At 39.8% G+C, this 11428-nt stretch overlaps 2 protein-coding genes across 2 annotated transcripts; both read right to left on the reverse strand.

Moving 5' to 3' along the window:
- Window positions 1-5976: 5976 nt before the first annotated feature.
- LOC122523277 lies at window positions 5977-7441 on the reverse strand. Its single transcript, XM_043644939.1, has 2 exons — window positions 6374-7441; window positions 5977-6039 (listed from the first exon to the last, which is right to left on the reverse strand). The coding sequence occupies exons 1-2, from the start codon at window positions 7439-7441 to the stop codon at window positions 5977-5979; spliced, it is 1131 nt and encodes a 376-aa protein (XP_043500874.1).
- A 1220-nt stretch (window positions 7442-8661) lies between these two features.
- Window positions 8662-9649, reverse strand: LOC122523246. Its single transcript, XM_043644905.1, has 2 exons — window positions 9505-9649; window positions 8662-9159 (listed from the first exon to the last, which is right to left on the reverse strand). The coding sequence occupies exons 1-2, from the start codon at window positions 9556-9558 to the stop codon at window positions 8875-8877; spliced, it is 339 nt and encodes a 112-aa protein (XP_043500840.1). The 5' UTR covers window positions 9559-9649; the 3' UTR covers window positions 8662-8874.
- Between the last annotated feature and the right edge of the window lie 1779 nt (window positions 9650-11428).

Consider the following 11428-nt stretch of genomic DNA (forward strand, 5'->3'; position numbering starts at 1 on the left):
GTTCTTAACTCTCCTAACGCCCGATTTGCCCCAACGAAGTTCGTCCCATTGTCCGAATATATATTGGAATCGATCTTTTCGGGAATGTGCGGTAATATTTTCCCCGAATTAGCCGCCCATTTATGCAATTTAAACCCTGCCTTGGCTAATACCTGGTTTACCTGATCGCGTATTTCTCTAATCTCTGCAATCGAATCTGCTCCGGTCAGCAAGTCGTCCACATAAAAATCGCGTCGTATGACCTGCGCGCCTATCGGATGATTTCCCTCCTCCAAATCCGCTATCTCTTTTAGACACCGCGTAGCCAAAAATGACGCCGACGCCGTACCGTACGTTAGAGTTAGTAGCTCACACGTGCTCACTGGGTTTCGCACATCATCACGCCAGAATATCTTCTGTAGGCTAACCTGCGATTCGTCGACACGGATCTGTCTATACATTTTCTGAATGTCCGCTGTTATCACGTACGCGTATGTTCTAAACCTCGCTATTATCGAAAATAAATCATCCTGTATATTTGGTCCTATGGCCAATGCGTCGTTTAACGACATGCCTGACTTCGACTTGGCCGACGCGTCAAATACCACACGCAACTTTGTCGTTGCACTTTTCTCGTTTAAAATTGCATGATGTGGTATGTAGTAAGTACTTAGCAGAGTTGCTTTATCTTCTGGTAACGTCCGCAAGTGCTCTAAATCCCTGTATTCTTTTATAAAGCTTGAGTACGCATCTCGCAATGTTGGATTTTTAGCTAACTTGCGCTCTAGGGAGAAAAACCGATTCAACGCCGCGGTCCTATTATCCTGGAGACTTACTATCTTTTCTTCTATGATGGGGAGGCGCACCACGAATCGACCGTCCGCGTCACGTCTGTACGTTCTCTTGAAATGCTCTTCGCAGTACCGTTCCTGCTCTGTTAACGGATGAACATCCGCGACGTTATCCAGTTCCCAAAACCGCGACACCAACTGGTCAACATCCTGTACTTGCGTAGCGATGTTACATGCTACCTCCTTGGGGCTGCCCTTTACATCACGCAAACAGCCGCCTACCATCCATCCCAACTGCGTTTTTTGCAACGTTGGATGCGAACGCGTTGCCTTTATTTGGCCCGTACATAAGATCTCTAGATAGACCTCTATTCCCAATAAAACGTCGATATTCGCACTTTCGTAGAATGCGGGGTCCGCTAATCTTATATTACCGGGAATCGCAAGTTTATTCCCGTCCATAGATACGGCTGGTAATTTTTTTGTAATTGAATTTAATATCACACAATCTATTTTTCTCCGGTAGTTATTGTAGTTGGACTTGAGCACAACCTCCATTTGATGTAGCGGTTGTGTCGTCATTTGACCAATTCCGGCGATCGGCGCTCGGAATTCCTTTGATTGCAACCTTAGACGCTGCGCTAAGTTACGCGTTATTATGTTTACTTGGGACCCCGAATCCAATAATGCCCGAACGGTTATTGGTTTTCCATTTACGTCTAACCTTGGCTGTTAAAAGCAACGCCTCCCGATGAGATGCTGCCTTTAACCCGCGACCTATGTTTGCAACCGCCGCTTCGCTGTCTGACTCACCGCGTTCGTTAGCGACGGCCGTGGAATCCTGCGACGGTTCTGACTGGGTATGTAGTAAGGTGTTATGTTTCCAGTTGCACACCTTACACCGACTCGCATTGCATTCGATGGCAAAATGATTCGTCGACCGCAAGCAATTAAGGCATAACCCTTTTTTCCTTGCCTCGGAGACGCGATTCCTAACTGGCATCTTCCTGAACCTTTCGCATTTGTAAAGCTGGTGGCTTTCCTTGCATATCGGACACGCGGGTATGTTTGTAGTTACCTGCGAGACAATGCTTGGCGCGGTTTCGGTCGGTTGTAATTCGTCACGAGCGGCATTGGTGGTTTTGCGATTGCTTCTAATACCTGACACCGGTGCGTCAGAAATTCCATTAATTGTGCGAAGGTGGGCACTTCCGACGGTGAAAGCTTGCTTTCCCACTCTTCGTTCGTTTTCGCGTCTAACTTGTCTACCACCGTGCATACCAGTAAGTCATCCGACTGATTGACCGGCCTTTGCAGTGCACTAAGTGCCCTTGTGTTTTTTGAGGCAGCGTCAACTAATTGGCGCAGCGCAACGCTATTTTCCTTTTGAATCTTAGGTATATCCATGATACCCCTTATATGAGTATGCACTATCCTACGTTTGTTGTCGTACCTATTTTGTAGCAATTTCCACGCTTCTTCGTAATTTACGTCCGAAATCGTTAATGCCCGCGTTATGTCCGCCGCCTCGCCTTTTAGTGACGAGCGAAGATAATGGAACTTTTGGATCGACGATAACGACGAGTTTTCATGTATTAGTGACTTAAAAGTATCGCGAAATGAATACCACTCTTCGTACGATCCACCGAATTGTGGTAATTCTATTTTCGGCAACCTGATATGCCCGTTAGAACCCGCGGATAATTGTGATTGAAGGTGCATTCGTCGACGCGGAATGCGCTGAATTCGACCAATCTTCCAATAATTCGTCGATGTTGCCGATGATTGTAAAAAGCGCGTCTTCAAAAGATTCACGTTCCACACTGTGATCGGATGTATCATCAATTAGTTCGATTTTGGTTTGCACTTCTTCGAATTCACGCAATTTGACCAAGATCTCATCGCGACGAAACCTGAGGCGGGGTGTACTACGCGTTTGTGCTAGTTTATCAATATGACTCTTTGCCCTAGTCATATATGCCTTAATCTGACCCCGTTTAATGTGTAAATCTCTTAATTGCTCAGCCATGTTTGTACCGAGATAGTAGCAATATTAAATGAAGGAGAAGGATAGGCTAAGAAGGAAAAGAGACTGACCTGTTACTGATAACGATACCGTCCGACGGCAGATGCTCGTGTTGATGCTGCGTGGCTGGATACCGTGTATTGCCTCTTCCTGCGTTTTCCTATTCTTCCTCGGCGTTGATGCTATTGCTGCTCTCGTTGATTGAATTCACGAACTTGCTTGCTGATCGTTCGCGACCTTTCGTAGAGCAATCCGGCTCGAAGGACCATTTAATGTACGATTGATCCGGCTCGAAGGACCATTTAATGCGATTGATCCAACTCGCAGAACCAAATGTACAGTTGTACGGTAGTGCTGGTTCCCACTCCCGTACTGTGCACGCTTTCGTGCACGCGCTTTCTTACTTTGCTAGGAAAAAGACTGCTGTCTCTTTCCACTTCCGCGTTGTAAGGACGGAAGGAGTTGATCCAAATAATACACTTCAACTTGTAATGAAATGTGAATATTTATTAATACTCGTTTTCAAGAGATCAGTATGGTGCTTGGGCCTTGTATACTGATCTATGCTAATTTTGATGCTTAGTACTAGCAATAACCTCGGGTTACTGACTAGTTGTATTTGTGTAATGTATTGAATGCTGCTCGGATCACTTGGATGTGATTCCGCCTAACGAGTATGGACAACTAACTCTTTTTGGTCTAAAATGTAACTGCCCTGTATTTGCCAAAATTCCTCCAACATGGAGTCCTCCGGCGATTGGATTAAGCTTAATTATGAGGAGGGTGAAAAGGTGAATTAGAATTAAATTAAACACGTGGTTGAGCCAATAAGTGCAATGCTTTATTGGCTCGTCAGGGAAAAAGCCTTGCGGCAAAAAACCCTGGTTGTTATTAATACAATGGACGACGATGGATCACGGATTGTGTCCGTGATCAACTTCTCGTCATGATTAACCTTGATGGTCAATCTCGTTGAAAGAAATAGAAATTATATCTCTCACCGTTAATTGCCGCCTCTACGTCTCTCTATCGTATTTATAATATCTGTAAGATACATTCGCTTAACAGATAAACTCCTTGTCTTTCTATCGTATTTATAATATCTGTAAGATACATTCGCTTAACAGATAAACTCCTTGTCTTTCTATGATCCTCTCGCTCGTTGTCTCCGATTAATTTGTCTCCAAGTGTCCTCGTAGGCGTCCAGCGGTTGAATAGAATGCGTGTCTTTCGTATTGTGCCCTGCAGGGTGCCCTCACTCGACGGTCGAGTGGTGGGGTTATGGATGCTAGTTACTAGTAACTCTCTATCGATTTAGTGGGCGCATAGTAAATCTCGTATTTTAGTTACAATCGATTTTCGGCTATGATCGATTCCGATCGTACATACTCCCCCCGTTGAGAGGGTACCGATCAATAATATTCTTATTCGAGTAAGTGTATCGTGATGTCTTACGCTAAAGTTTACGAAGTTTGGTCATAGATTGTTTGATAGAATTGCATATCGCTGGCCAGGCGATCTAATCGTCTTGTACGTACAAGAATGATAGTTATGAATTTATCTGAGGTGTCGAGTTTGCAGTTAACATATACAACAGAGTACATTTAAAATTATTGAATAAAATATAAACAATCGCTGCGCTTGATTGTTTTCTCGTATGGTTTTCACGGTTTCGATTCGAGTCTCCTTATCGGTTGTAGAGTGTGCATCCAGGAAATTCCCGCTGTCGTCTCACTTTAAGTATCATTGAAAATGGTTTGCCACTAAAAAATAGGTTGGAGTTAGTGTTATGGAATCGTTGAGGTTTGTAAGTTTAATATTGTTTTGATTTCAATCGTTCGTGTAATTAATTCTTCATAAGTGAACAAAGTTCTTATACGACTTATTTGGGATGGTTTTTGATAGATGAATGATAGTTCCCGCAGCCATCCTAGCTGGGATGAAAGCGGAGGATTGATATGTCGAATATTTCTCCTACCTGTTATGAAGTTGTGTATTTTCGTTTGCATTTAACAGAGTTGATTAAGTCTACAAATCTTTTTATTGATAACTTATTTCGTTGAAATTAATATCGTTATCATATCGTATAAATGGTGGTCCGAATATCGGTGTGGGTATTTTAAATGATGAAATTGGTCATTGAGGTTGCGAAATGGTAAAGATGTTAGACATTTCTTCTGGAAAGTTAATTTCGCGTTTCTTAATCGGTCCCCAACTGAAATCAAATCTAATTCATTGATAACCGCTCCCCCCGAATCGGTTAATCTTTCCCTTTCGGCGCAAATTTATTCGTCTTGGACTAATTTTTAATACACGTCCTATTTTTTCCGCGGTCAAGTCTTCTCTCCGATACGAATGCGTCTTAACCCTTTGAGTGCTATGATCAAACGTATATTTTCGGCAATTATTTCTTTTGGGTTGTCTTTAGAAGACGGCAAAGAAAGAATGATACACCATCTGAACGTAAAAAATATGACATCGGATTATATGTTGATAATTGTTTGAGATTTATCGTATACAAATGAGATATTGGGTTGACTATTATTTTCTTCAATATCAATGTGTTAAATGTTAATTTCGTAAAAATATGTACTGAAGCCTTTCCATGATTCTATAATCCTTTTTATGATTCGTTTAAATTTCTGGTTGTGAATATCCAAATATATTATAATTATCAAATTACAGTGATTTCAAATTCTAGCAGGTGAATAAACAATATATATTGAAAATAAAAAATGTTTTATTCAATGCCGAATAGATAATGAAATATCAACTAGATGGTCTTCTATATTATAATGTGTTATTCATCGTAAACGAGATCTATACTGTTCGAGAAAGTATTCTGTACTCAAAGGGTCAATCCATCCTCTGCACCGTGTTATAGTTTTCAAAGTCGCGTATAGTAAAAACTGCAGAAACATGTTCTCTGGTTCGATCTCGCGATTTCCGACAAAATATGATGTTTCGTAACTCTTTCGCGAAGATATATCGGCGTGATTGAATAGGTTAGATGTTCGTGATAAAGTTATTTATGTGCAAATCTCTAATTAGAATTTTGGCTTTGAACGGGTGATTGGCGCTTTCGTCTTTCGCGAACTGTTTTAAGTTCCGGATGATGGTAAAAGATACTGATGCTGCACCGGATGTGATCGAGTTGAGTTCAATGTATGTATCCGTCCGTTATGAGATCGTAGTAAATGCTCTACCAATGTATCCTGTATGATGTGCTCGACTAGTAATGTACTATTAAGAAAAATTCCGTTTATATCTATTGTCTCAAAGTTCTATCACCTCTTTTAAATGCAGTACGTCGCGATTATAAGTAGTGGATTCGGTGTATTTAGCGTGACGACGCGGACTATAGGAGTTAGTTATGTGGATTCGAGGTTTGTTGGGATGTCGACGCGAGTGTTTCCTGTTTTGAAGATGTGGGGTCACACGTCGAAGGTATGTTCTTATTATCGGTTCGGTGTAAGGATGTGTGATGTGGTTGATGACATATTCGACAATTCGATGATATGCATGCACCTCGATGCTTTCGCAAACAGTATTGACATATTTTATAATTTCGAATTACCTCCCATTTGTTGGTTATCGTCATGTCGTTATATTTAGGACAGCGGTACAACGGGTGTTCGACTCGTTCGCAAAGGATGCAGGTGTGCGATGTACTAATGGGGACCGAATGCGTAAGATAAGTGTCCTGCCGTTTTCGCGATTGTAATGTGTTCGTTTGGATATGTTTACGTTTTTCGCGGGGTTCGTCCTTAATATCCGTCGTTAGCTTCTCTGAAGCACTATATCGGTGGTCTATTTCCTTTAAAAATTTATAAAGTTCCTTACGAGTAGGGTAATCGTCCGAATTAAGTTGTCGATCCCATTCTTCCCGAACGCGACGAGGTAAAAGGCGCTCGATAATGCGCACTGTTAGGGCATGAGGCTCGTTAAACGAATCAATCATGTTGAGATATGCCTCCGTATCTCTTATGAGTTTCTGAATCCCTCTTGCCGAATCATCCTCGGAGTGTGTTAAATCCAGAATCGCGTCGAGAAGTCTTGCTAGCAGTACGCGTTTTCTATCGTATTTTTCTAATAATGCTTCCCACGCGAGTTTGTAATTCGACCCGTCCCCTGAATATAGTGTAATCACTTCGAGTGCACGGCCCTGCAATGCATCTCGAAGATAGGCGTATTTTTCTAGATCGGATATGTCGGTCCGCGCGTCTATCAGAGTTAAAAAACTTTTCTTAAATTCTAACCATTTTTCTAATCTTCCATCAAATTTAGGTATCTCAATTCGTTTTAATTTAATCGGTCGTTCGGTCGTACTAGTCTGATTTGACGTTATGCTGTTATCGTTCGCAATGTTAGCCGCGGATGTTCTCCTTTTCTTAATTGTAGATCCGATTGAATGATATCGGTTAAAAAGATCTTCTAAATCGTCAAATTCCTCGTCCTCTTCGGGGCCTAAATCTATACACTCTCGATGCGATCGTTCGTATTCGTTTATTTGTTCAGTAAGACGTTCATAGCGATCTACTAATTCGTCCGTCTCTGAATTCTCTTTCCTGACTAAGTTTTCTAAATAAGTTAATCGGCCCTTTAAAATCTTTCGTTCCCGTCTAAGACGTTTTACCGATTCCATTTTGTCTCGACGTTAATTATCTTACTTTTCGAAGATGGATTAATATAAATTATGTTGAGTGCGAAGATTTTAATATATAAATTTTTTGTTATGATGCGTCGGGTTTAGTCCAGTCAACGCGGGCCATCTCCTTCGAATCTCAGGAAAGAAGGTGGAAACTTGATATAAGGGTAAATAGACGACGCTGAATCGAATGGTGCTAATTTTTTTGAGGTGGAAAGTGCCGTTTTTGAGAAAAAGGGTAAAAAAGGGTCAAAAATAACTTTATCTTAGAATCTAGGCATTTAATCGAAAAAAGTTTCAAACAAAAGTTGTAGAGAATTGAAAAATACTAAAAAAATGTTCTATAAATTATCTTCGTATTTTCAAAAATAAGCGCATAAAATTGGATTGAAGATGGGAAAAAAATTGTAAGAGTGGGAGAAAGCAAGCTTATCCCTCCGTCGCGTTTTACACGCGAGCGAGCTAGTGTGCGTGCGAGCGTCCGTGTGCACTAATACACAAACGAAGGATCTTCGGCAATCTTCGGGACTCTCGGTCTTGAATGCAAGTGAGAGTGAGAGAAGAAACCGATATTTCCCTTTTCTATTTGTTTAGGCGATAACGAGTATTATTGTCCTTGGGAGCGTTCTAATATTTCTCTTTTTATATTTTTTCTTTCGGTAGCAAGAATTTTACGTCTTGGCCATCGAGCGTCGAGCGTTTTGTATACGAGTGCGAGTGAGAAAGAAAACCGATATTTCTCTCTTTCTATTTTTTCATTTGGTAGCCAGAATTTTACGTCTTGGACATCGAGCGTCGAGCGTTCTATATCTATATATATCGGCGTATAAGCGCGGCACTTTTAAATCGTATCTTGATGCTTATGGCACGCCGTTTCTTTATTTATTGTCAAAAATAATGAACCTTGAGTAAAAAAAAAATAATTCATTTTAACAGAAACTATTATTATTTAGTTGAGAGTAAAAATAATGAATTAATTTTGTGTCTCGCCATAAAATTAATTAGAATAAATAATTGATATAAATTCTTTGCCTCACAAAAATTTATTTGTATATCAAATTGAATACGTATTCTCTTTAAGACGAAATTTAAAATTTAAATATTTTTCCTATTAAATTATGTATTTTATAAAATTTTAAATTACTGACTTTTTGTCTCGTAAAAATTTATTAGTATATTTTTGTATAATATAATGAAAGCAAAGTTAGTCGCGAACGGTGTAAATAGCAATTAATTTTGATATTTCTGAAATTGTAAAGAAATTAAATGGTTTTATTTTTCCAAGTGTACTAAGTCACTTTTTTTTTAAATGAAAACTATGTTTCACTCAAGAATGGGTCGAACATTTAACGAAAATAAGATGAGACGGAGTTTTTATGAAACACAAAATCTATTTTTTTATATACATCGCTTCAAAGAGTATTCGATTTTTATTCATCGTCTTCCTGCTCATTTTCTTGAAACTCTTCGTAATTATAAACCTCGGGAGGGTCTTCTACTTTTTGAGTATTATCAAGAAATTCATTTCTTGACATATCTTCGTCATCATCGTCGTTTTCTTCTCCTGGAATCTCTGCCGTATTTTCGACTGTCTTGTCTGAAATGTTGGAGCATGATTCTCCTCCACAATATTTACAAAATTTGGTGCAAAGTAGCCCACTTCTTCGGCAGCTGCACCTTAAGGTTCTGCAATTACCTAAACAGGCACATTGTACCTAAACATAGACATGTAGGAAACATGTAGGGAAAATGATTAAGAATTTGCGTGCGCAGAGAATGTATATGATTTTTTGTATAGTTCGTTCAAAATTCGCGAAACATTAGTCGAACGGTATAGATTTTAAAAATTCGTGAATTTTTTGAAAAATCATTGAGTCTAATTTTTGGTTCTTTATCGAATCAAGTATAACAAAGATAATGTTGGTATTCAATTTATAAGAGAAACGCTATATGGTTCACATTTAACAAAATTATAGGATTTTTTATTTTCAAGAATTAACTCATTCGACTTGTTTCACCATTAAATTATTTAATCTATTCAAATTTTTTTGAGAACCTACCACTTTCAATAAATTTTCAGGCGCTGAACCCTTGGTATTCATGACTGGAATCATGATTGTAGCAGTTCGCTTCCAGCCCCAATCCCGTGCGTCTAGTTTATTTCCCAACCAAGATTGGATTTGGTAAAACGTTCGTTTCACGTGTTCTCGCAGGACGGGTTGCGTTGGAGGTAAAGTCGCCAAGCGAATTTCCACGCTGGTGTGCACGGCCAGCGATGCAAATTTTTCGTATCGAGCATCACTGAGCGACTGATTAGGATTTTTGAAGTTGTATAAATGTGCAATTATTTGTTCTGCACATTCACACAGACTCTCTATTGTACTCGTTGCGTTGTAGAATATTCTTACTGCATTTTGCAGATTGCTATTCTTTTGCAGAATGGAGAAGAGGTTTTTCTTTCCATGGCCGTACATGGCACTCGTCGTGTCACATCCAGCGAATGCGTGGGCAAACAAAATATACGGCTTCATATGTGCGTGGTCTTCTGTATAATAAAAAGTATTTTTCTTACCACATGGCGATATTTTGTAAAAATACAGAGGACTGGCATCTGATAGGCCTATTAACAGAACTAGCAGGTCGGTGTCTGTTCCAACAACAGCAATATTGCGGCCCGTACTTTGTTTAATCTCTATTGCTGTCTTTACTATTAGCGCGTCCGCATCTTCTTCCGCATTTTTGATGTTGAGACCTTTCATTCGAAAATAGTCTGACAACATCCTCACAAGTCCCATTTTGTTTTTTAAATTTGAAAGAAATTTTTTTTGATTCAAAGTTATAATGGTGGTTTCTTTCAACTCAATATCCGGTGCCATTTTCCGCTGTCCTCGGCGGTATCTCTCGTACGATTTTATTCCCAAGTATTCTTCGGTATATCCGTCAAAGACGACTAAAGTATTTTCTCCATAGTTCTCGATAATATTAGAGTAATACAATTCACATATCATTTTTAAAGATACTCCGTGTGGCCAACAGATGTTGTGCAGGAGGAATCCGCCATCGATGACAAAAGTTGTATTACAGATCAAAGATTGTTCTTGCAAAATGTATGGCTTCATAACTTTGTACAATTCGGATTTCGATGTCTTCCTCATGAGACCAAATTCGTCAAATAAAGATAACGGATATGGTGAAAGCTCAAACTCAAACGCTTTTCGTGTTTCTTCTTTATCACCATGGAACAGAATCAAAATTCGTTTGAAGAGTACAGACGAATCTACTAAATACGTATCGTCATTTACATGTGTCTGTATTTGGGCCGCCGTCAGATTTTTAACTTTACTAGTTACTGCAGATAATGAAATTTCAGCTGCAGTTTTCCCCACCATGGATTCCATACTTCTTTTCCCTTTCTCGAATGCTAGATGACAATCTGTAGTAACCACACCGACAATCCCTGTAGACAAGGAACACAAAATAGTTCGAGGTTCAAACGGACGGTGTTCCTCTAACCAAAAAATGAACTTTTGTAGGTCATCATCATCTCGTTTCAGTCGATGGTTGGCGAGATCTTTATGTTGTTCGCTCGTAGATGATACGACGCCACAATAATCTTCTAAGCACTCAATAATTGAGAAGGACGATGGCATCACAGATAAAAATCTCGTGATAACACTAGGTGTAACACCTCTCCCATGTTTTAGATCTGTACTGAAGAACCTGTTTAAAGTTTGCTCAATCGTCATGTCTGTCCAGACACCGCACCAAGCTTTGTCAGACCTTCGCACGGTAAAATACCCCTCCGTTGTGAACCTTCGGTATTCATCGTCGGTCATTGTTAGCTCTATGTTGACCATATCTTGAAGATATATTTGAGCGCTTTTAGCGTAGTTGAAATGGCCTGCTGCATGGAAAATTGGCAACATTTTACGAATACTTTGAAGGTGTAATTGCCAGTTGCCTGAGCGTTCGGCCTCCATAAAC

Source organism: Polistes fuscatus, unplaced genomic scaffold (assembly GCF_010416935.1).
Source record: "Polistes fuscatus isolate 324 unplaced genomic scaffold, CU_Pfus_HIC Scaffold6, whole genome shotgun sequence".
NCBI lineage: Eukaryota > Metazoa > Arthropoda > Insecta > Hymenoptera > Vespidae > Polistes > Polistes fuscatus.